The 25,371-nt window shown below is 35.9% G+C and overlaps 4 protein-coding genes and 1 long non-coding RNA gene across 6 annotated transcripts; all 5 read right to left on the minus strand.

The window, feature by feature from the left end:
* Positions 1-1,276: 1,276 nt before the first annotated feature.
* Positions 1,277-1,983, minus strand: LOC131018861 (uncharacterized). The gene is made up of 2 exons (XM_057947559.1): positions 1,848-1,983; positions 1,277-1,803 (listed from the first exon to the last, which is right to left on the minus strand). The coding sequence occupies exons 1-2, from the start codon at positions 1,981-1,983 to the stop codon at positions 1,277-1,279; spliced, it is 663 nt and encodes a 220-aa protein (XP_057803542.1).
* Positions 1,984-5,461: 3,478 nt separating this feature from the next.
* LOC131016010 (NAC domain-containing protein 83-like) lies at positions 5,462-6,592 on the minus strand. The gene is made up of 3 exons (XM_057944561.1): positions 6,182-6,592; positions 5,804-6,048; positions 5,462-5,733 (listed from the first exon to the last, which is right to left on the minus strand). The coding sequence occupies exons 1-3, from the start codon at positions 6,363-6,365 to the stop codon at positions 5,533-5,535; spliced, it is 630 nt and encodes a 209-aa protein (XP_057800544.1). The 5' UTR covers positions 6,366-6,592; the 3' UTR covers positions 5,462-5,532.
* Positions 6,593-9,301: 2,709 nt separating this feature from the next.
* LOC131015983 (ent-kaurene oxidase) lies at positions 9,302-13,183 on the minus strand. Of its 2 annotated transcripts, XM_057944513.1 has the most exons (8): positions 12,253-13,183; positions 11,500-11,660; positions 11,124-11,285; positions 10,895-11,035; positions 10,538-10,792; positions 10,296-10,460; positions 10,012-10,206; positions 9,302-9,904 (listed from the first exon to the last, which is right to left on the minus strand). In XM_057944513.1, exons 1-8 carry the CDS (start codon positions 12,398-12,400, stop codon positions 9,572-9,574), a joined length of 1,560 nt encoding a protein of 519 aa, XP_057800496.1. In that variant the 5' UTR covers positions 12,401-13,183; the 3' UTR covers positions 9,302-9,571. The 2 variants fall into 2 exon arrangements, with proteins under 2 accessions (XP_057800496.1, XP_057800497.1); XM_057944514.1 differs by lacking the exons at positions 10,895-11,035; positions 11,124-11,285 and having other exon boundaries at positions 12,253-13,141.
* A 168-nt stretch (positions 13,184-13,351) lies between these two features.
* Positions 13,352-14,971, minus strand: LOC131016038 (uncharacterized). The gene is made up of 2 exons (XR_009098834.1): positions 14,836-14,971; positions 13,352-14,368 (listed from the first exon to the last, which is right to left on the minus strand). It is a non-coding gene; the product is annotated as an uncharacterized LOC131016038 (long non-coding RNA).
* Positions 14,972-21,824: 6,853 nt separating this feature from the next.
* On the minus strand, positions 21,825-24,697 carry LOC131015995 (glycerophosphodiester phosphodiesterase GDPD1, chloroplastic-like). The gene is made up of 6 exons (XM_057944538.1): positions 24,275-24,697; positions 24,024-24,208; positions 23,244-23,303; positions 22,775-23,152; positions 22,507-22,703; positions 21,825-22,418 (listed from the first exon to the last, which is right to left on the minus strand). Exons 1-6 carry the CDS (start codon positions 24,369-24,371, stop codon positions 22,181-22,183), a joined length of 1,155 nt encoding a protein of 384 aa, XP_057800521.1. The 5' UTR covers positions 24,372-24,697; the 3' UTR covers positions 21,825-22,180.
* Between the last annotated feature and the right edge of the window lie 674 nt (positions 24,698-25,371).

Below are 25,371 nucleotides of genomic sequence, written 5' to 3' on the forward strand. Positions count from 1 at the left end.
TTCCTCATCATCAAACCTTTTAGTAAGAAACTAGATAACCTCATTAAAAATGTGCTGCCCCGGGTTAGCCGAAGTAAAAAGCTCTCGAAAGTACTCTTGAATGACAAAAGTAATATCCGCATCATTAGTTTGAACTTCACCAAAAGGATCCACCAACTCCTCAATATTATTTTTCCTCTTTCTATCGGAAGCAAAGGTATGAAAATACCTTGTATTTCGATCCCCAAAACTTAGCCAATTTGCTCTAGATCTCTGCTTCCAATTAATTTCCTCAGCGTCCGTCATTCTCTCGATGGTTTTATTAAGATCCAGTAGCTGTTTATCCGACCCTCTCTCTCCAATCTTGTTAAGAAGTTTAACTCTTTTCTCATGTAGCTCTTCCAACTACTTCGTAGGGTTACTATACTCTGATCTCTCCCATTTCCTCAAGAACCCTTTACAATGATTAAGCCTCTCGTGAATTGGCAACCCCCGGCTCAGCTGCCAATTCGTAAGCACGTCCGCAACAAAAGAATCCTCTAACATCCACTTCTACTCAAAATAAAATCTCTTGTACCCCCCGCCTCGTCTACCCTTCTTTTTTCCTCTATAGAGAGCTGAACAACACGGTGATCTGACCCAAACGAATCCAGAACAGGCGCCATGCGATCACCAAAAACCTCTGCTCCTTGTTCATTAATAACGAAGCGGTCAATCAGTTCATAGATAACCTCCTCACCTCGTCGGTTGTTATACCATGTGAATTCAGCATTTTGTCTTAAATCCTTGAGCCCACTAACATCCAGAGCTTGCCTCAATCCCACCATTTGAGTCCACGACTTCCTCTGACCACCGCTCTTTTCATGTTGTCGTAGAATCTCATTAAAATCCCCCCTCCCCCACAATCCACGGGCAATCTCTAGAATTCTTCCCCAATCTCTTAAGGAGCTCCCGGGAATGCTGTCGTTTTGTAGAGTCAAGATTACCATAAAAGCCCGTAAAACGTCATTTGTTACCATTCATATCAATGATGAAATCAATATGCCCCACTGAGTAATCTTCACTTCCACCACCAGTGGATTGCGCCAAAACAACATCAATCCACCACTCTTTCCAACCGGTTCCACAACAAAATGGCCTTCATACCCCAGCAGAGACTTCCACCTGTCACACTTTCTAGCAGATACTTTTGTTTATGAAATAAATAAAAGGGTCGGCTTCACGCCAGAAACCAACTGGCGGAGATTATGGAATGCTCGAGGCGTACCCAAACCCCGAGCATTCCAAACTACACAATTCATTGGGCCACCACCGTTGTTGCCAAGTCATCATCTGTGGTTTGACATGGAATCTTGCATGGGGGAGTTTCTGAGTCCACCTCAAGCCCGTAACTCCCCATTCGTTTTTTCGAGCCACTCATTCTGCCCTCATCCTGCTCACTCTCATTTCCACGGCTCGCCTTACCCTTTCTCCTTCCCCTTTCAAACCCAACTGGAGCAATGCCCCCTCGCTCCCCGTTCCACCCTTTTCCTCCCCTACCACCTCTACCGCCTCTTCCAGCAGCACTCTCCCGAAAACTCCTGGCTCGTCGCTTCCAAGACGTCTCCTTCCTATTCCCCGTTACTTTCTTCTCCAGTCCCGTCACCCCAACTACTTTTTCCCCTCCTCCATCCCCCTCCTGCTCTCCAGATTCATCCATGTTCATCAAATGCTCGGACCCTCTTCCATCCCCCTCTCCCTCCCCAATCAAAGCCACCCCCTCCTGCTCTCTGGATTCATCCATGTTCATTGATTGCCCGGACATATCTCCATTCTCCCCACTCCCTTCCCCATATCATCACAATGATTAATATCCAGTAGCTTAGTACCCTTATCACTCTTGTCTGCCCCTCTCAAGTTCTGGGTATCATCTTTGTAGCTCGAACTCGAACTGGAATGATCCTTGGGACCGCTAGTATCTCCTGAATAGAATTTATGTCTCGCTTCATTCGCTTTTGGTGCCATAAGCCAAGTACCATATTAAAAATTTTATCATGATTTTCTTGATATATATATTAAATATTTTATTATTAATTAAATTGAACAAAAAAAAAACAAAAAAAAAGTGGAGTGGAGGGAAAACCAACCAAATTTGCATGCCTGCGAAAAAATAGGCAGAAGTAGAAGGAAAAAAACTATTTTTTTAAAATTGATGAAAAGAAATAATCGTTGAAACTATATTTTCATGTATTTTGTAGATTATTATAGTAATATTTTGGCCCGATGTTTGAGTCGCCCGTAAATACTAGTGTGTCTCGATAATTCGAATTTGGACTTAGCGGCGCAGGACACAAGACCACACAAATATGTTGTTAATTTCTTGAAATGTAGAAATTGAGTAATCTTATTCTTAATGTGTTTGTATTTTTTCGAGTTCGGGTAAGGGGAGAAGATATCGAACTTCAGTTCCTCACCTTTACATTAGTGATGGATATTATTAAATTTATAATTTGTAAAATTATTAATATAAAGGATTGATCTCATTTATTCATCAGCGCATTTCATGATTAGTACCGTTGATATTTAATCAACAATGATATTTTATCTTTTCTGTTTTTATAATTTATTTTATATTAATAATTCAAATAATATTATTGAAATTATCAGATATATAAATTATATAAACTCAAAGCTCAATCTATTCTATTCTATTTATTTAAATTTATTGAGAAAAAAATAAATACATCAAGCTCAAAATTTATGTAATTTGTAGTTTAATATTCTCAATCATAATCATGAGGTATTAGAATAAAAGATAATATATATTGTCAAGAAAGAAAAAGTTAAAATGAATCAAATATTAGCGGCGTTAAAGATAGATTATCAAAAATAATGTGTGACAAATTGATCTTCGATTAGTACATATTCAATGTATATTATATATTACAACAAACATAAATATATAAATAAAAAGAAAAATAGAGTCGATTTTGAGGTAGCGTGGATTAATTGGTTGACATAAAGAATCTTTGACATGTTTTAACATTATCCTAAGCCTTCAAATTTCTCTCAGACCAACCTGTCTTCTTCATCGAACCCTACAACATGAAACCCATTTCCGAGAATAATAAACAAATAATATTTAATTTTATAATTTGACGTGACGGACTTGAGTTCACTTTGCAACCCAATCAATTTTAATTATATATATCTGGTTATAGTATCCTTTGGGTACGAATAAATAAATTCCAAAATGATGGGCCTTGAATTTAAGGAAATATATAAATGAAAAAAAAATTGAGGAATAGCTAAAGTTGGTGTGATTCCGCCTAAAAGGAACAAGTATATATTAGGTGGGGATTAATGCTGATTTAAGTTCTTTCCTTCGCCTAGTTGAAGATGCCAATTGAATAATATGCAATGAATCAACCAACATGTGACAGATGCCATTAACCACCACCAATTTATTTTTAAAAATTTCTTGTCTTATCTTCGTGGTATCACATAATATGGGACTTTTGTTTATTTTAGGAAAATAACAAATAATATCACGTTTGTTAATAATGTCACACTTTTGAGTTTCTATTTCTATTAATGTGGTGAAAAAATGACGTTTATGAAAATGTGGTGAGGGCAGATGTTCTACAACACATTTAAATGATTATGTAAAAATTTTGATACTAAAAAATTGACCTTGTGCATTGTATACTAATTTGATAAAAGAAAAATTAAAAAGCATGATATAATCGTTGAGATATTTTCTCTTCATTCTTCATTTCTTTACCATTGATCTTTAACTTAGGAATTCAGCAGTTGCTCTTGTATGTGTTTTATTGTGAAGTACGGCTAAATTTGAGGCTCAACGTGTCCTAATACAAAATGAGTCGTCTTTAGTCATTTTGAACACTTTTAAATAGAATAATTAGGCATTTATACCATAACTATCATGTTTTTTATTATATTTCTACACAATCATAACAAATGAATGACCCATAAATTTCACCTAATTTAGATCGGAATACAAACTCCTTTCTTTGGATGCCTCTTTTTTCTTTTTTTCTACTTGGTCTCCTGTTCTTTCCTCCTCAAAAATCAATTTGCCTTTTTAAATGAAATAAGCGTCAGATTCTGGCAATAATAAATGATGCCACTTTTTTGTGTTAAATGATTGTTTTGATCAAAACTTATGGTTGCTTTTCTAAGGGAGGGAAAAGGTCTATAGAAAAATTGTGGCATTTTGGAACAGTGCATGTGCCCCCTTTACCCTCGGTAGAGTTGCCAATTCAAACTTCATAGTTGGAATTCTATCAATATATTTAAATCGACATTTTTATATTTGATTTCTATCGGTATATTTAAATTTATATATTTATGATTAACACCGCGAATATCGAAGATGAGTATTTTATAAGGCTCTCGTTTACTACATGGTATGAAATAAAGTGTAATATGTTTGAATATAATGTCATGTTAATATATCATTTTTAATAAAAATGTATCAAAATATCTGTAAAATATATTTCATCCGTCTCACTTCAAATGTTCATTTTCTATTTTAGGTTGTCCCATTTCAAATGTCTCATTTTCTTTTTTGGCAATACTCACTCTCTCTATATTTAATATTTAAATAATTTCCACCAACTCACTTTATCTACTTAATTTATACTCACTTTATTCTTTATACGCATTTTTTAATCTATGTGCTCAAAAGAAAGGAAAATTTTGGAGCGGGACGGAGGGAGTACTATGTTGTTTGGTATGATGTATTAAGATTATGTATAAAATTTAAAATTTTAAAATGTGCTTATAGTTAAACTACTTAATAATACCAATTTAATTGATATTAGGATAATTTAGTTAACAATATTATTAATATTTGTTATATTAAGATTGTTAGTATTACATACACTGACATAAGAGGTGGTAAAGTTCCTCAAATTTGTATTAATTATTTCAATTGATTTTTGGATTTATATACATTCTAATCATTCCTAACAAGACGAGCTTAAAAGTATTTAGGCTGCGTTTACTTTAATGGATAAATTTATCCATAACACAAATGTATGCCTTTAAATGTCTCATTCATTTTCCAATATTTGACACAAAAGAGATGCTCACCATTTTTCCTTCCTTATTTTCACTTCAAAGATGAATAGTATTATCCCTCCATTTTGGGTGTGATAATATTATTCATCCTTGAAGTGAAAATAAGGAAGAAAAACTTGTGAGGATCTCTTTTTAACAAATGTTGAAAAAAAAGAAGATATTTAAAGGCATAAATTTTTGTTATTCATCATTTTCACACAGCCTTAAAAGTAATTATTGGCATTTGGAAAGGGCATAGATCCAAAAGGTGAAACATAATCTTTATTCCAATGAAATGGCTAATATACTGGCAAGATTTGTAATTGAAGAAAATCCCTTTTATCTTGTATTTCGCATAAAACGTGTTTAATGAAATTTAGCAAAGCCTTAGGTTTTTATGATAGTGGAGAAAACAGAGTAAATGAAAAGAAGAGAGCTTCCATTCCAATATAAGCCTTTTGTTGTGCGTTACAAAACGAGACGAATCTCTCACAAAAAAGTAGCACTACGACTACTTGCTTCCTGATCTAAATCACTACAAGAGATGTGAGTGATCCCACTGGAACACGACGTCGTTTGAGCAATGGAGACTCCCAACTCATTCTTGCTATTGTTAGAATGATTTCTTGGTCTCCTCTTCCTTTGGAACAAACGGCAAACAACCCAATCTCCCACTTGCATCGCCACTCTCTGCATCAAACACAAATATGATTAAGCCCAATTCAGACAAGAATCATAGTAAACGAGTATGAATCCAAACCTGATTCAAGAGTGGTGTTTTGAGAAAGCCCACAAGGGAGAATTCTTGCATAATCCATTGAGTTTTTGACTTTCTATCCTGATAGAAAACAAATGATTTCTTCATCCCAATCACATTATTGGTCTCTGCACCCACAATTTGCTTGCCTTTGCCACTTGATTTCCAGTACCCACAATCAGTGCTGCATTTATTCATCAAATTCCTCTTTCTCTTGCAGAAGAAATACCTCTTCTCCTTCAACTCACCTTCACCACAAATTACACTTTTATTCAGCAACTTTTGCAGAAAAATCAAGAAACAACATGGTCTCTCAAGGATACAGACTTAAATCTTGAAAATAGAAAACCATAAAATGAGCAAAGAGAAACAGCAAGTAACCAGGCAAATCCCATGGATTGAAGTGGAAAGCTTCCAATTCAGGAATGACAGTGGCGGGCAATGGCAAACACAAAACCTTCCTCTTTAAGTAGTGAAGCAATAGCTCTTCATCGGTGGGGTGAAATCTGAACCCAATTGGAAGTTTCACACCTCCATTTTCGCCCTCACTTCTTGCCCTCTCCATTTTCACTCGAGAGAGAATACAAATCTCTATCCTCTCTTGATTTTGAGTGCAGGTTTTTAGAGAGAGAGGAAAATTTTCTTGTGGGCTATCTTGAAACAAATGATGTTGCTCTATATATAAGAGAAAACGCAGCGAATTTCTGAATTTTTTTTAAAAGATATGGAAACTTTACATCCCAAATTAAGGTTTGCCTTGTATTTATATTTAAATTTTAATTGAGAATCCTACTCCTACTCGGACTCGAACGTCTTCATTGACCTTTAATTGGTAAAACTATTTTATTTTATTTTTTTGAAAAAAGGTAAAAATACACGTCGAAATCCTATTTCTACTCGGACACAAACTTCTTGGTTGACATGTGATTCGCTTGAAAAGTGTAAATTCGCTTTTATACGTTAAAATAATGACTTTCATAATAAAAATATATTTTGGTTTATTAGAAACATAAAATGAAGTAAGAGGCCACGTGGAAATCCTATTCCTAGTCGGGCTCGAACCGAACGTCTTGATTGACCCTCAATTTGAGTTCAATTCAATATTTTGACTTCAAACAGACGTGTTAAAGACACCAACGACGTTGGTTTACTTATTTATTGTTGAGGGGGACTTGCTTTACTTTTTATTTTATGCAATGTGATTCAATTATTTTTCAAGTTTTACTTAGGGCTAATTGCCTGTAAATTCCTAACGTTTCCACGGAATTGGTTTTTGCACATTTTTTTATTTTTCTTCTTTTAAATACCTAACATTTACTTTTTGTCTGGAATTTGTCCCGTGACCGGTTTTTACTGACACCGGCGCCGGAAATTACAAGGTGGCAGCCGGAATCGATGAGGTGGCAGCCGAAAAGTGACACCTAAGCAAATTTAGAACATGTGGAAAAAAAATAAAAAAAATGATAAAGAAAATTTAGACACCTCATCATCTTCTCCATTCTCCCACTCCCAAACCCTAACCCCCCCCCCCCCCCCCCCCCCGCCGGCGCCGCCTGCCGCCACCACACGCCGGCGCCGGCAGCACCTGCCCCCTCCCTAGACTCAACAATCAACATCGACCAAATATATAAATATATAATAGCAATATATATTTAACCTGCGATAATGATTTTCTATTCTGTGTGACAATCCCATAAAATTTTATTCTATTTTTTTTTAGGAAATAAAATATTTTGTAAATTTCAATTTTTGTCTTCTTTATTCTAGTTATTATTTCCAATAACTAATTACATTCACACTATATTAATAGTTTATTTCTTCACTTTATGGAAACATATTTATTACACTTATATTTTTGTATTATATAGATGATACGATTTATTATTGCTAGATTATATATATATATATATATATATATATATATATTAGTAATCTATTTAAATTTGAATATGAAATTTTTGGATCAATTTTTTCATATGTTTATTTAGAATGTTACTTAAATTATATAAACATAAACGCATCTAAAATATATTCCCTCCGTCCCACCTTTTAGTATTCATATTTCATATTTTAGTATGTCCCACATTTTGATATCTATTTCTATATTTAGTAAAAGTATGTGAGACTCTTACTCTACTTTAATTAGTTTAATACTCACATAAAAGATTGATCACTATTTTATTAGCAACAAAAATACTGCAACTGACACAATATAATTGTAGTAATAAACAATAAGTCGAACATCGTATTCACATGGACTATAAGCAAAACTACCTTAAGTAATCCCAATTTAGACTATCTAAGGTTGATCACAATTTTTCTTCTTTATTCTAGATATTATAATTACATTCACACTATATTAATAGTTTATTTCGGTGACACTCGGGGACAAAGTACGGAGTGATCATCGGTGCAAAGAGGCACGGACAAGGAGCGGCTCCGATTAAGACTTTCAAGCGGAGGGGCACATGAATGAACCGGAACACACCCGAACGAGAGAGATTCCGAGAATATACAGGTATGAGACATCATATTCGACCCATCCCGAGAGAATACACATTTGTTAATGGAGACTGAGTGGAGAGTGGTGAGGAGGAGAATAGTAGGTTCAACCCATCCCGAGAGAACTCCGGCGAGGCAAATATACTATCCCAACCATAAATACCCAAACCCCAACCACAGGAGAGTTGATAGGCAGAATGCGGCAGCAACCGGCCGGAACCAAGGCAATACTCATCAAAGTGAGGGTCAAGGTAGAGGAAACAGAAGCGATGGAACAGTGTCATTTTCCTTCAACAACATACCGGTAGACTGCAGTTCAGATTTCCTCAAGAGAAAGTTTGGAACAGTGTTGAAGCCAACAGATGTATTATGTCCAAAAAAGAAAGACTTGAAAGGAAAACCTTTCGGTTTCGTTCATTTTCAGCAGGTGGAGAACCACAACGTGTTGCTTGAGGAGTTGAACAAACTATGGATTGGAAGTTATAAAATTAGGGTTTACAAACAGAGATTCTTTGGAAAATGCACTAATCTTGATCAAATTTGAACCCATCTGGTAGAGTTTGTTTTACAAATTCTTTGGAAAATGCACTAATCATGATCAAATTTGAACCCAACTGATAGTTTTACAAATTCTTTGAAACCAACGGTCCAACACTTTTTTTTCTCTCTTGTTTATCCTCCTTTAAATTTGCAAACTCATTTTCTCTCACTAAACATAGATCTCTCTTTGTCCTAATCCAAAATCAGAACCACCAAAATTTCGCACAACAGAAATTATTGAAATTGTTGTCGATTCAGATGAAGAGAAAGTGGTACGGCTCGTCTATGGCCGAACCAGACGAGGTCGGTTGCGTGTCTATTGCGTAACTAGGTGGGTGGAGTTCGATGGGAGAAAGACTGTACAGGCGGCGACGACGGCGAGAGTAATCAGACGACAGAGGTTGGCGGAGGAAAATGATAAAGAGGAGATGAGAGAGAGTTTGTGTGGTGAGGAGAGAGTTTAATGGATTCAATTAATTGAATCTCTTTTCAACCTTTAAAAACACTCAACCAAAGGTGAGCTAAACAATAAAAGAGCTCTAGCATCGGAGATTGGAGATGCTCTCGTACCACAAATTATTCTAAAAAAAAGATAGCGTAAGATGAGAATATGGGATGGTGTGGTCCAATACAAGACTACACAATTTCCCATGCAATAGCACAAAAGAGTTCGACTAACTTTCAGAAAATAGGAAAAATAACTGCAAACAAAGTTCATCCGATCCGAATCTATGAGACACACACACGATCCCTTAGTCGTGGCTTTATGATTGTTTGCAAAGGATGAAGCTTATGAGTAGTTAGCCCCAAAGTGTCTACATTTGCTTCTTCTCCATCACCGAGTCGCCACTCCAACTCTTGCACCAATCTACCAATTGCTATACAAGAGATTGTCATGGCTTGAAGAGCTCCAGCACATACTCTCTTCCCCCCGCCGAATGCCATCGTCTTGTGCAACTCCGTCGTATCATCCTTACCGAAGACAAACCTTTCCGGCCTCCACTCTTCAGGGCTATCCCACACATTCTTGTCCATGTTACATCCATATATGTTTATAGCAATCTGCAAAGGAGATTCTTTGTCGTAATTTGTACATGACATCAAAGTCTTTCTACAACGAAGTGCAACTCAATTAGTAAGACGCTTCAAAAAATTAAAAAACATGGAACCTCGCTGCCTTCGGGAATGGTATACCCTCCTAACTGCGTTTCTTCGTGCACGTACCGCAGCGGGACTACCGGGACGGGGCTGTGCTTTCGCAGTGTTTCTTGGAAAATTGCGGCCAAGTATGGTAGCTGGCATAGCTTTTCCTCGTTGAGTTGGTCGAATCCACATGCATTTTGGATTTCCGACAACAGATAGTTCTGTTTCATTGGAAGGAAATAACAATACATAATTAATACCAGCACACAAATTAGTAAATCATACTGAGAGGGAGAAAGCAAGATGTCACCTGTCTTTTTGGATCTTTAGAAAGTTCATACATGGCCCATTCTGTGGTCACTAACGTCGTGTCCGATGCTTCGATGATGGCTTCCCATAGAAGCATCAGTATTTGCTGCTCCGATAATGTGTCTGCAGCTTCGGATAACAGATGATCTAGATAACAGTTGATTGCCTGTCGTCTCATTTATTGTTAAGAGCAGTTTCAAAACAAACTTCAACTACGCATGTAGAAAAGAGAAATATATGTACCTTGCCAGAAGCAATACGTTTTTTCTGCTGCTCGATGAGGGCCTTCATGACTGCCTCCCTGTGGAAATGCATCTGCTGAATCTTGTTTTCGAAGTGTTGGTTAGGAATCCACTTGAGATAGGGGAAGAAATCTCTCCAGTCCACATCAATAGCACCTTCCATAGGGTCAACAACTAGTATCTTGAACATCTCTTGTCTTGACAAGGTGGTGTCTAGGTCCTCCACATAAATGGATTCAACGTCTTCCCCAATAGCCTACACATAAATAAAGACAGAGATTAGTTATGTTACAAGTCTTGGTAAGAACATTAGAGCTGAAGGAGGGGGAAAAAGAGCCATTCAAAGTGGCAGACGCACTTGTTTCATTGATAATCCGAAGAGCTCAGACTGAAATATTTTCCTGAAGTTTACTGCTTCGGAAGGATACATTTTGGCATGAGCAAGAAACTGATCACATATGTTATTTATCATTAAATTCCTGTGGACACGGTGGCGTTTCTGAAGTAAACAGAGCATGATCAATGTTAGTCTCCTCTACTGTATATACATAAATGTAGCTACGAACAAGCCTCTAGGAAGCACAAACCTGAGCAGTAGGTCCAAGAGTACTTGTAAGCAAATGGCGTTTGGCTGCCTTGTAAAATTCATTGTAATCACTCATAGCAACAATACTTTTATCAGAAGTGAGGATTGTCAAAGCTTTCGAGAGTTTTCTAGTTGAGATAGATGAGTATTTCGTGACCATAGCCTAAAGCAAGACAAATCATGTATGGCTTAGTATGTATTCTGCAATCAATAGACAACATATGCATAAGGGAAAAGCACAAAAATACTAAACACTGTGTTGAAAATTTTAAAGCTAGCATCTATCATTTGCTAATATTTGTTCTCATGAACAAATTTGGGGCACTAAAGTACTTAAGAAACATGCAAATTTGAGAGACAAGCAGAAAGAAATTGACCTCTTTGGCAACATCATTAGTGTTGAGCACAATCATGGTGTTGGCGCCTGTCCTTATAGAATATATTGGACCATATTTCTCAGACCATTTGGTGAAAGTCTTGTGGGGCTTCTTCTCTTTTAATTGCAACAAATTTCCAATTACTGGTAAGCCTGGTACCTCTGCATCAAAACCCACATTCTTTATATTAACATTCTCTTATCACAAACGAAATAATTTGACATCAACACCACATGGCACATGGCTAAAAAAAATTTATCGTCGTTTTTCTCTACATGGAATATGTTTGATATAAGCTGAAATATTTTACATCAAAGAGATGTGCCAAAATTTGTCAAAGCATGATTCTTATATTGATCACTACTCTGGCAAAAGATACACGAGGGAGTTTTGAGTCACTGATTAATTATATAAACAATATCAATCCTCTGTACTCTAAAAAAAAACTTTATTAGAATCTGCACTGCAGCATCTTGCTTATTCAGATCAGGCGTAAAATATGAAAGTCGGATCAAAAATAAATTAGACTGTTTCACTTGAAACTGAGCTTACTAAAAACCATTAATGTAACAGAGAGCCTATATTTTCGTTTAACAATACATATAAATTGCTATTTCAGTTATTTCCACGAATTTGAAGTGTAGAGATCTGAGCTCTAAAGTCAAACTCCGCCGCAAAACTCATAAGCTACCAATGCAAAAGAAATCATTCATATATAATAGAGAGAGAGAGAGACAGAGAAAGAGAGAGTACTAGGCGGTGGAGGGAAGCTGGAAGATTTTTTCCTTTGATCCTTGACATATTCTCTGATGAAAAACAAAGTGATTCCACCTATAGCCACCACAGGTCCGCCGATAGCGGCGGCTGCCGGCACAGCTTGAAGACTCAGCAGTGTATCCATTGATAAATGAAAACGAAAACAGCAAAAAGAAACTTTAGACTATTGTTGGTTCACTATCGCCGTCAGACCGCACGACCGGAAAGCCGCCGCCGCCGAGCTCAAACAAAGCCCCAAAGCTTCTATTGCCTCATCTCCGATTCCGGCGAGCAGCAGCGAGAGCCGCCACCGCCGGTCCTCTGTTTCTTCTCCATTCGGCCGGACGGCCAGCAGTCCCGACGCCGCACTGACTCAGATACTCACTCAAATCCAACAGCAACATCCCAACTCAAGTTATACTTAAAATATGCATATGTACATATATAAATTCTGAGTGATTTCATATAAGTATAATCGATATGTATACCTATGTGGATGAAAAGGTTTGTTATTGCTTATCATGAATTTGAAGTCTGAAAATGTTTGTGGTACTGAAATTGAAATATTTTAACCTTTGATTTGTTTTGCTGAAATTGAAAGGTGTAGTTGCTGGATTTGCTGCTAATAAACCTCTGATTGAAAGGCTCTGCACATGGTTTCTTTTTCTTGTTTGAGGTTGAAATGGTAGTGAAAGAGTAACCTTCAAATACAATTAGGATTTGAATTGAAATTGAGAGAGGAGTTGGGAGACAAGACAGCCATTTTAATCATGGTTAATTTAAAGTGGTATAGGGTGGAAAGCTTTGTGGTATAATGAGTACGTTAGGTGGATTGGTGGAGAATGACGGAGATGTTTGGTGGAGTATAAAGAAATTGAAGTGGGTTCTGTGATGGAGATAGATATATAGCATGTGGTTCCTTATCCTTTGCATATGAAAACAGTATATAACATACGATTATTAGAGCATCCACAATGGTGGTGTCTTAGAGGGGTGTCTTAGGAGTGGGCCCCACCTAAGACACACCCCTCTCCAATGCATTGTGTCTTAGGTGGGTGCTTAAATCCACATTTCCACAAAATTCATATTTCTACACTTTTATTTTTAAATTTCTAATTTTATTAAAAATAAAATTAAACATTACAATAATTTAAAGACATAATTTAAATACAATAAAAAAAATAAAAATTATGATAAAAAAATTAGATTTTTAAAATTTTTAAAAATCAAAAATCAAAATAAAAAATCGGCTCAAACTCAAAAAACAAAAATAAAAAAATTCTACCTACTGCAACTGCCTCCCACCGCCACTTTCTCTTCTTCTTCTTCCCTTCTGCAACGGTCTCCCACCGCCTCTCTTTTTCTTCTTCTTCTTCTTCTTCCCTTCTGCAATTGTCTCTCTTGATTTCATTTTTTTTTTAAATTTCAGAGCGTGGTATACACGCTCCGCACAAAATCGGCCTTCGCCTCGTGTCTTCGCTTCGCCGCTGCTTCGAACCACGCCGCATCTCCAGCGCGGCCACCACCCTGGCGACCCGGATCGACGCCTCCTTTGACACACCCGCTGGAGATGCTCTTAGAAAAGAATGTGAAGATTGAAATTTTGAGCAGAGATGAGAAATAAGAATGGTAATTGAAACTTAGGGCCTATAAAATCAAACTCCAACACCCAAAATAATTAAATCTCGTAAGAATCAATATTAATTATATGTAAAATATTTCACATATAAACGTACTCATATTTAAATAATATGAAATGCACAAAAAATTTAAATAACTACGTTTTATAAAATCTTTGTAAATCGTTTTGTTGGAATTAAAAATAATTCATTTTCTTTTATTCGGCATGAATCATCCATCTAATTAGGGGCACGACTAGAAAATTTGACATATATATTATAAATTCGATAAATAAATATATATTTTAAGATTTTTCATAACTTGGAAATTTAATATTTTTCAAATAAATATTGCAAAGCAACTCCCATCGAACTCCACCCACCTAGTTCCGCACCTCGTCTGGTTTGGCCATAGATGAGCCACACCACTTTCTCTTTATCTGAATCGTCAACAATTTCAATCGTTTCCGTTGTTGTGCGAAATTTTGGTGGTTCTGATTTTGGATTAGGACAAAGAGAGATCTATGCTTAGTGAGAGAAAATGAGTTTGCAAATTTAAAGGAAGATAAGCAAGAGAGAAAAAAAGTGTTGGACCGTTGGTTTCAAAGAATTTGTAAAACAACTATCAAATGGGTTCAAATTTGATCATGATTAGTGCATTTTCCAAAGAATTTGTAAAACAAACTCTACCAGATAGGTTCAAATTTGATCAAGATGAGTGCATTTTCCTGGGATTTTCGAAAGAACATAAATTAGTGACTAAAAAATTAAACAAAAAAAATATAAAGTAATGTTTATCAAAAAGTGTGTGAACAATCTGTCAAATCTAAATACTAGTTGGAAAAGATAAACCAGAAAAATGTGGAACTGGCAGTATAAATTAAAGAGAAGCGATCTAATTGACTCGACGTTCGAATCCTAACAGGTAAGCGCACTACGCATGACCTAGCTAAGACATTACCCCTTCTCATCACCGCGAAGGATTCACTGCTGGCTGATTGATGGTTGTGGTGGATGAGTCATCCAAGCACAAATTGAAAGTGTATTCCTTTGTGAAACAAACTAGTTTTGAGATTGGGGATTTGTATGTGTGATTTTTTTATTTTTACTTTTGTATTGACAATATGACTATTTGCCGGAACACATCATTTTTTAGTTGTTGGATCATTTTTGTGGGTCAAAAATAAGAAAAAAATAAAAAATAAAACGATGAATATTATTTTGTAATTAGTCTTAGGGTGAGACATTTTTGAAAAAATGTTCAAGCGATGTGCCAAAAGGTTATATTTACCCTAAATTTATTTTAATTTAATTTTGAAGCTATGAAGTAGATATAAATAGTAAATCTGTAATTATTATTTTACATATGGGACTATAAAATATAAATTGAGGGCCATGAATAGAATCACCCTTTCTGTTTTGCTGTGTTAATGTGTTGGGTCTTAAGGAGAAATGTACAAGCTTATGGGCGTTGTAATTATAATTCAAGCCCAAGCAACGTAGAATAAGTTAATATAGTCAGAGCAGCAAACAAAAATCGATTTCAAGCTTCTATTATTACTATCAGAACCGATCACCTACCCACCGTGAGCAAGCATAACGTGCCCACCATTGATGTGGCAATTTTAATTAGGAAAGATAACTAATAAATCTTACTCTAATTAAAATTATCTCACTATAATTACAATTGCCACATCATGGTGGGCACGTTATGCATGCCCACGGTGGGTAGGTGATCGGTTCTGATAAGTATTGATAATTTTGCCTCTATTTGTATCATGGATAAATTTGTACAAATGCATGATTTATGTTAGGTTGGAAAGTTTTGATCTTTAACACATTAAATTGTTACGAAAAATTGATCGGTTATGAAAAATCTGTTTTCAGTTTATTTTACAATTTATGATTGTTTGAAATAGAACTAAATACAATAAGATATGTTTTATATAATACTAGAGTTGTCAATGGGTCGGGTCGGGCCAGTCCGGCCCAATCCACTGGGCTTTTGAATTATACCGGGTCGGGCCGGTCCAAAATATGATCGAGCCTCAAAATAGCAAGCCCAATCCAACTCCTATTGGGTCACCGGGCGGTCGAGCCAAACCCGCAATTTTTTTTTCTTAAATTCTATTTTTAATTAAACTTTCTTTTTATTATGTTTGCTTGTCTACTGTAGTAATTTGTTTAGGGAATAACTAGGGTTGTTTCGATTTTAAGTCCCTGTGGATACGATACACGGTTACTGATTATTTGCTACAATTGCACCGTGTTAATTGCGGTATTTTGTGCTAAGAAATTAGTGATCAGTTGGAATGAATATTAATAGTGGTAATACATAGAAATAGCCAAAATCATAAAGTTTATAAGATTTTTATCCTCATTCATGAATTTAGTAGCCATTTTAGGGTAAAAATACTAAACACCCTCATGAAAAGTCAAAAAGTGAATAATATATATTGACATCTAATTTAAAAACTCATTTTATTGAGTACTCCATTCACCCATTACACTACAAAAAAACGCACGATTACCGACGGCATTTTGCCGTCGGTAATAAGACACGGCCGCCGGTGATAAAGGCTACCGGCGGCGTTACCGGCGGCAACTCGCCGTCGCTAACCGGCTCGTCGGTAACGCCATTACCGACGGCGATCGACCGCCGCCGGCAATTAACGGCGGCGATGCCGCCGGCATTTCCGCCGTTGAACGGCGGAGAGTTGCCGGAAAATTACCGACGGCATTTGCCGTCGGTAATTAGCGGCGGCGAGATCACCGTCGGTAATTTCCACCGGACGGTGGTGGCGCACACGCCGGAGTTGTTCAAGGTATTACCGAGGGCAAAATGCCGTCGGTAATTACCGACGGCATTTGCCCTCGGTAATATTTTTTAATTTATTTTTTTTATTTTTTTTATTTTATTTATTTATTTTATTTATTTGTTTATTTTATTGTATATCCACAATTTATTTCGGTATTTATACAGTATTGCATAATTTAGACGAACTTCCCAGTCGGTCACCCATCTTAGTTGTGCTCTAAGTCAAGCACGCTTAACCTTGAAGTTCTTTTCGAATGGTCACCAGTACAGAACACTCGTATTATTGATATATATAGTATCTATTAATTCATTTAAAGTCTACTTCAATATACAATATCATATATATTCATAACCTTAGAATATGTCGAGATGATATACAAAAAATATTGTTAATTACGGATTGGGCTCGTTTCCGTTCTTATTTTTATGTCGGAAAAATATTTATTAATTAATTTATTATTAATTTTCGATTTTTTTTTAATCAATCTAGTTTATACACCATTCATAACCTTAGTGTTGATTGATGAGTGAATCACTAATCAAATTAACATTATTAAGTTATAATTATAAGTTTCTCACTAACAATTTTGAATGCTTAGCAATAATATTAGAGTAGTGATGATTGATGAGTGAATCACTAATCAAATTAACATTCTTAAGTTATAATTATAAGATTCTTACTAAGAATCTTGAATTCTTAAGTAATATCTTACATTAGTGATGAGTGATGTGTGAATCACTAATCAAATTAACATTATTAAGTTATAATTATAAGTTTCTTACTAATAATCTTGAATGCTTAGTAATAATATTAGATTAGTGATGATTGATGAGTGAATCACTAATCAAGTGAATCACTAATCAAATTAACATTCTTAAATTATAATTATAAGTTTCTTACTAAGAATCTTGAATTCTTAGTAATAATATTGGATTAGTGATGATTGATGAGTGAATCACTAATCAAATTAACATTCTTAAGTTATAATTATAAGATTCTTACTAAGAATCTTGAATTCTTAGTAATAATCTTGGATTAGTGATGATTGATGAGTGAATCACTAATCAAATTAACATTCTTAAGTTATAATTATAAGATTCTTACTAAGAATCTTGAATTCTTAGTAATAATCTTGGATTAGTGATGATTGATGAGTGAATCACTAATCAAATTAACATTCTTAAGTTATAATTATAAGATTCTTACTAAGAATCTTGAATTCTTAGTAATAATCTTGTATTAGTGATGATTGATGAGTGAATCACTAATCAAATTAACATTCTTAAGTTATAATTATAAGATTCTTATTCTTACTAAGAATCTTGAATTCTTAGTAATAATCTTAGATTAGTAATAATCAATGTTTAAATTTTCACTTGTATTTCAATATATATTTGATTTTAATGTTTTTGTATTTTTATCTTTGATCAATTTATTAGATGATAAATGAAAAAAAAATGAAAAAAAAAATAAAAAAATAAAAAAAAATAAAAAAAATAAAATTAATTACCGACGGCAAATGCCGTCGGTAATTAGCATTTGCCGTCGGTAATTAGCGGCGGAAAAATGCCGTCGGTAATTTTGGCCGGACGGCGGTGGTGCTATCGCCCGATGTCACCGGCGGTGGTGATTAGCGGCGGCCGGTTGCCGCCGGTAAATACCGACGGCAATTGTCGTCGGTAATAAATAATATATATTTATATTAATATATATTTAAATTAGCGACGGCGTAACCGCCGCTAATTAGCGGTGGCCCGTTTGCCGTCGGTAATGCGCCGGTAATAGTCAAAAGGCGGGTCGCGTTTTTTGCCGCCGCCGTGCCGTCGGTAATTGCCGGCGACGGCGCCGCCGTCGGTAATTTTCTTCGGTATTTACGCGTTTTTTTGTAGTGTTACAAATGTCCCACTTTCCATATTGGGACATCACATTACAAATGTCTCGTTCATTTTTTGGCAATATGTTCTCTCTCTATACCTAATATTTAAACAACATCCACGAACCCACTTTATTAATTTTCTACACATTTCTGAATCTATGTGCTCAAAAGTAATGGGATGGAGGGAGTGTTATTTATAAAACCTAAACCCTAAAGATATTGTTGCCTTCACCACTGCAAAAATAACACAGCACTGAAACCCTAAAATTTGATGAAACTTACGGCTGAACTTCCCAAATGAAAATTATAATTCTCAAAAACTCTAACGTTAACCACGTTGACTTTTTATATGATTTTATGTGTAAAGAAAATTTATGATTTTATGATATCATGTGCAAGGAAAATTTTCGCTGACTGTCACCTAGAAAACCAAAACCACAATCAATTAAATGAACATTCATTACATGTAAGATAAGTTGGTGTGGAATTAATGACGCAAGAATAATTAATAAGTGTTTCGTTGCAATTTTCGAATGTTTCATTAATGAAACATTCGTGCACGAATAGAAAACTTGCTACAACAAACTAATGACTCGTGCACGGTTAATCGAAACTTGGAAAAGAGTTCACTCGAAGTCATATATTATGTGAGGTATGTGAAATAAGTTTTTATTTATTTATTTATTCAATTCTTCAGTGCACAATTATGTTTTATAGTATACGGTTGTACACAATTGCCATTCTATATTTTTAAATGATACTCCCTCCGTCCCGGCCAAGACGTTACATTTGCTTTTCGGCACGGGATTTAAGGAGTTGTAGATTAATACTAAAGTGTGTAATAATAAAGTGATAAAGTAGGAGAGAGAATGTAATAAAGAAATACTTAATTAGTGTTAATTAAGTGTTTAAAATTTCCTTATTTTTGCCAAATATAGAAATGTAGCATCTTCGTTGGGACGGCCCGAAAAGGAATATGTAGTATCTTGGCGGGACGGAGGGAGTATTACTTAAACATTTTTTGGATTCGTAATTTAGTGTTTAGGACCCAATCAAATAGGTAAAAAGACTTAAAACTACGTGTTCTTGAAACCGTGCACAACATCATGCTCAATTGTGCATGTTTATAGGTATACAACGGTCGTTCACGGTTCTTTGCCTTAGCAGTATCAAGTAGGCAATCAATCACGTATGGACTCTACAAAGTAGCAAACGACTTAATCACACGTCGCAGCCTCTCCCATCATGGATTCACGATCCTCATCTTAACTAGTCTAGTTGAACTAGACATCGTCATCTCCCTATCGCGGTGGAGGCGTGTGTGGACTAAGCTGCGTCGAACGAGCTGATGTATCTGGGTGATGACTACGATGTGAGACAGATCACCGTGATGTGAGGCAGATTGCCTCAATTCATGCGTTAGTTCATGTACGAAATTAATTATACAACATTTAAAAACTAATAAAATTCAACATTAAGTCTAAAGACAACATTTAAAATCACAAAATTAGTCATCGGATGTAGCGCTGTATATGTTTCTTTTCCCGGCAATATGTTGTTGTTTGGTCCTTTCATCCTCCTTATCGTAATCCAATTCAATATCACTACTCATTATGAATCGGTGAAGTTAACTAATGCACGATTATACGGTTTACAGTTTTGGTTTATGAATATGGGATATATGATCTTAGTTTTGTGGAGAAGATGAATTCAACCCGTAAAAGAAAGAGAAATAGTGATAGACCATAAAAAATAAAAAGGTATTATTTGATAGGGTTAATGGCCGAAAAATACACGAACTATGCCCGAATTTGTATTTTGCACATCACCTTTAAAATTAGTTCCATAATACACGAAGTATTGATTTAATTGAAATGTGCACACTGCGTTAACCACTACATAAATTGTAGATGACGTGTCTCCCGGATTTGCATACATGGATGCACCGATAATCATTTAAAACGACGTCGTTTTTTAGGCATTTTCTTAGACAAAGACGCTGTCGTTTTGAGCATTTTCAACGCATCTGCTCTTCTCTCCCTCTGTTTACCCCTCTCAATCACATTCTCTCTCAAAATAGCCCCAAATTTCTTCATCTATCTGGAATTCGAAACCGACGTGCTGCTGCCTCTTCGTCTCTGGCGAGGCGGACACCCGCCCTGGGTTCCCTCTTTCATTCTTACTCTTATGCTGAAACTAGATCAGCTCAATTCTCAAATCAGATTCAAACTTTCACACAAACGAAACATAAGTCATGCCTTAGATTCTCTTGATTCAGGCGATATTATCCATCACGCCATCGGCTCTCGATTCCCCCTGACTCGCTGGCATCCCGTCCTCCTCAACGAAGGCAGGCAAGTCTCCGTTGGTCCCCACCTCGTTTTTGCCCTAGGACTAATTGGGAATGAAATTAGGGTAATTAGGATTTAAAACTAAAGTTAAAACGACGTCGTTTTAGACACATGTATTGCCACTGTGTAAATAAGGCCGCGCATACTGTCACATAACTTTTGTTATTATTCATGTCATTGCCGGTCAACATTAATCCTACTCGGAGTTTTCGTCGTGTGCACATTTCAATTAAATCAATAGTATATTATAGCTAATTTGAAAGGTCGTGTGCAAAATATAAATTCGAACATAGTTCGTATATTTTTCGACCATTAACCCTATTTGATAACCGACAGAAGATTCTTATTTTTGACCACTTTTTAGTGAAAAATCCAAAACTTACACACGGTTCCTTTGAGGAAAAATTTGGAACCGTGAACTTCGGAAAAGTTGAAAGATTTAAATATTTGTTAAATAAATTAAAAGAATATATGAATAGTGGTGGGACCATTAGGGAAACTAATGGACTAGGACAATGAAAATAGTACACGTCGTAATTCATAATGAAATTAGTTACCAATGATCATATCGTTTTCAAAAGGACAAATGAAATTATCATATCGTTCTCAGGACAATAAGACGATTATATTATAAGATTATTTTAGAAATATAACGGTAAGACAAAGCCATTTTAGTTTTTAGATACTATTTCGTTTTATGATATTGATTCTTTTTCAAAATAATATTTTTATCAAGCCTATAAATGCCATGTTTTCACATTTTATGAAACATTCGTTCAAATTCATAGTACTTATTTTTGAGTTTTCAATACATTTCATTTTTCATTGAACTGTTGTTGACGAATGTGTTTCTCTTCTGAAGTCGTGCAAGGGAAATAAATGAAACATTTAACGAAACAATATATTTTGTCAAATTAGAGAGAAAATGTCATAAAAATTTGCCCCTACAGATGTTACATTACACAGAGGGGGACATTAAAACCCGAATAAGAAAAGAGAGTAAAGAGTTAGGACATACAACTAGAAAATGACTAGACATAATCCAAGTAATGATACAAATAGAGCACCATATTCTCATTGCTAACTATCCTCCCAAGTTAAAAAGGAGTAGACCCATAAAATAGAAAAGAAGAAAAAAGAATTATGTGCATTGTAAGAAACTACAGACCTTCCCCCAAAAGACACACACACACACACACAGAAACACAAGACTAATCCCTCAAATCACCTAGTATACAATGGTGGTGGTGTGTATCATTATTATTGCTGAATTAACTCAGGAATGAGCTTCAACAAGAATTCCAGCTCCCTTTGTGAGAATTGGGGCCTGCTCCCCTCAACTATAACTTGCTCCTCTCCCTCCATTACAATCTTCTCCTCAACATCGCCCCTCGGCCTCATCATCTTCGACACAGCTTCCGTTATCTCCCTCACCAGATCCACGATAACCCCGTCCACCCCCATCAAATGTTGCATATACACAGCTTCAGCCACATTACTGAAATCAACACCACCAAATCATCAGTCTTAAATTAAACCACACGAGTATCAACCAAAATGTAGCATGTATGTATGTATATACTCACTTCAATTTGCCGTATGTGAGCAAAGAGAGCTTTAGTTCTTTGATTTTCTTGACTGCTCCCGGATTCCTAAAGATGCCCCTCACCTCAGAGACAATCCCTTGCAAACCACCATCCAAACATAGTTTGAGGGCTTCCTCCAAGGAATTTCTTCTTACATCTTCATAGATCTCATTCCCCCCATTAGTGAGGAAAAACACCTGCACGCAACAAACATTAGAAATGGCCATAATTCTTGTACGAATAAATCGAGTTCATTCAGCCTGCTTACAGGGTAGGTGTTCTGGAGTCTCCTTACTACGAGAGCAGCATCGGGCTGGAAGGTGGAAAATATAACTGGGCGTTCGTTGGCATGATCAAAAACGACTTGCAATATATCTTGTAACACATCGGTTATATGCTGTTGCTGATAAGCAATGTAGTCGTCGAATTTCAATTCAATGTTGAAGCCCAAAGAAGGGTTAACCTTCTCGAATGCCTCCTGCAAAGTGCAAGCAGGTTCATCGGATTCAACTGCCCAATTTAAATATTTTCCATCCTTTGTTTTCCTCAACAATGTCTTCCCCTCCAAACCAAGCTCTCTCTGAGGACCGTATGTGAGGAACTCGGACAGCGACAATTCTGTGACTCTCTTCTCATAAATTGCTCCCTGAAAATTCAAAACATGTCTCTATAATGATTTGTTTCTTATACAATCAAAAACTATACTCGAAAGAAGAAGAAGGGGAAGATGTTCATACATTTTCCTCAGAGTAGATGAAGTTGTCATGAAAAATGATGGGGCAGCCATCCTTTGTCACCTACAAAAACCAGAGTTGTATTCTTTACTCCCCTGTCTAATACTCTTGCTTCAAAAGTACTCATCCAGTACTTTTTCTATTCAAGAGCAAAGACCATAAACATAGAATTCCATCCACGCATAACGAGAAAAACAAGAAAAACCCCACAAAAATAAACCAATCAGTATCTTGACAAAATTAACAAACGATATCTTCAAATTAACCAGACCCTACTTCTGAATTCATCAAATCTACCAGTTGAATTCAAGGGCAGGAAACAAAAGAATATCAACAAATTCAACCGCGAATTAAATGAGTAATGATTTTGTTTGTTTTCTTTTGATCAATCAGGCAGCTGAAAATCAGCGGGCTTGGGGATCAGCTATGGATAATTTGTTTGGTTTTGAAAAATAAAATTTAAGATTGAACAAAAGGAAGATGAAATTTTTTGAAAGACAAAACGTCGTCGTGCCGTACGTGGCGACAAGGCACCGTGTTGAACAGCAGTCAGAGAAAAAGGGGGGAAAAGACAAATTTTAACGAAGACGGCCAAAATTACGTAAAACAACACCTGAAAATGGCGAATTCCGGCGAAAAGGCTTTAAACTTGAGCATCTTGGACAAAAAACAATGTAGTTCAAAAACGACGGAGTACGGCGACGGCGAAGGGAACATAAATATTACAGAAAATCACAACCGGAAACTCCATTCGAAAAAAACAAAAAAAAAAAGAATGTTTACCTGAACATCAAACTCGATGAAATCAACGGCGTGTTTTCCGGCAGTATTGAACGATAGGATCGTATTCTCTTTAACTGCCTTCATCCTCAAATCCGATGATTGCAACATGTTCATCCCGTTCCCCCTATGCCCGATCACCAGGAATTTCGGCACCTTAAACGACGTTGCCCTCTCAATGTCCACACCTGGAAATCCGAAAGCGCTGTCTCAGACGAAATTCAGAAACAAACACAATAGTAGCGGTTACGTACCTTTGGAGAAGCGCGAAGGGTAGAGAGAGAAAGATGCATTGTCGTGGACACAATCGAGATTGGGAACGTCGGAGACGTGAACGGCTTTGAGGGCCATTGTGGATGTAGAGAGGGAGACGGAGAGCGAGAGAGGAGGAGAGGATACAATTGGAATTGTCGAATTTGTTGTGAGGGAAAGAGGTTGGACAAAGGGTATTTAAGGAGCCTAGAAGGCCGGAATCGCCCCCCCAGAATATTCGTTTTTTCCTTCCTAAATCCGTTTTATGCGTTTGGATATTCCTTCTTCACAATTCGCATTTTATTATTCATCACTCAATACCTTTCCTATATTAATCATACAAAAACTCGAAATCGTGTCTACCTCTAAATCATGCACATGCTACAACTGGAAGATAATATAAATTATACTAACTTTTTTCTTCTAAATCATTCGCAATAATTTATTTCAAAATGATTAATCGTCAAAATAAAATATTTAGTTTTTGTATTTACAATATCCACAATTTCTTCCAGCTTCCTACAACAATGACGTTTTATTTATGAAACGGCCTTTGTAGTGGTGCTGAAAATTTTAGGATATATTTGTATGTACAATGTTTTAGAAGTCGCGAGATAATTAATATGTTTGGATAAATGCTGTGTTTTTTATTATAATCAACCCTGAGGATAAATGTTAAATAATATAAAAAAAAGTACTTTATTTTGTTGTTTGATTGGAATGAATCTCTATTAGAACTTGTATTCATAAATCAAGAAGATAGATTAAACACAGGCAGATGTATGTATAAACTAGAACGGTTGCTCTGCTCGTGTCAAACAGTAGCAATTTCAATTTCCATCAGTATTAAACGCGGTCATCTTTTATCAAAAAAAAAAAACGCGGTCATTTTTGGTGGTTCTTGAATAAAGCTTTGTCATAAATTTGACCAAAGTTCATATGGGTAAATTAAAATATAATAATACCATTTCTTTTTATGACAAATCAACGGTCACAATTCAAGTACTGAATAAACTTCATTCGTACACTCTATAAATTGCAAATGACACGAAAAGTAATTTGCATTAAGAAAATTTAATTTAACGAATTTGACCAATAA

This window comes from Salvia miltiorrhiza, chromosome 3 (assembly GCF_028751815.1).
Source record: "Salvia miltiorrhiza cultivar Shanhuang (shh) chromosome 3, IMPLAD_Smil_shh, whole genome shotgun sequence".
NCBI classification, from domain to species: domain Eukaryota; kingdom Viridiplantae; phylum Streptophyta; class Magnoliopsida; order Lamiales; family Lamiaceae; genus Salvia; species Salvia miltiorrhiza.

Bases quoted from the DNA above. Each gene is read 5' to 3' on its own strand.
- LOC131015983 (XM_057944513.1), bottom strand. From the start codon at position 12,400: ATGGATACACTGCTGAGTCTTCAAGCTGTGCCGGCAGCCGCCGCTATC. The intron at 10,461-10,537 runs GTACATATATTT...ATGAGACGACAG, and splicing joins AACGTATTGCTTCTGGCAAG to GCAATCAACTGTTATCTAGA. The intron at 10,207-10,295 runs GTGACATCTTGC...CCAATGAAACAG, and splicing joins CTAAAGATCCAAAAAGACAG to AACTATCTGTTGTCGGAAAT.
- LOC131016010 (XM_057944561.1), bottom strand. From the start codon at position 6,365: ATGGAGAGGGCAAGAAGTGAGGGCGAAAATGGAGGTGTGAAACTTCCA. The intron at 6,049-6,181 runs GTTACTTGCTGT...TTTGTGGTGAAG, and splicing joins CAATCCATGGGATTTGCCTG to GTGAGTTGAAGGAGAAGAGG. The intron at 5,734-5,803 runs GTTTGGATTCAT...TGTTTGATGCAG, and splicing joins AAACACCACTCTTGAATCAG to AGAGTGGCGATGCAAGTGGG.
- LOC131015995 (XM_057944538.1), bottom strand. From the start codon at position 24,371: ATGGCCCTCAAAGCCGTTCACGTCTCCGACGTTCCCAATCTCGATTGT. The intron at 24,209-24,274 runs GTACGTAACCGC...TCGGATTTCCAG, and splicing joins CCCTTCGCGCTTCTCCAAAG to GTGTGGACATTGAGAGGGCA. The intron at 22,704-22,774 runs GTAAGCAGGCTG...TGTTGCGTGCAG, and splicing joins GACTCCAGAACACCTACCCT to GTGTTTTTCCTCACTAATGG.
- LOC131018861 (XM_057947559.1), bottom strand. From the start codon at position 1,983: ATGGCACCAAAAGCGAATGAAGCGAGACATAAATTCTATTCAGGAGAT. The intron at 1,804-1,847 runs GTACTAAGCTAC...GATATGGGGAAG, and splicing joins GGCAGACAAGAGTGATAAGG to GGAGTGGGGAGAATGGAGAT.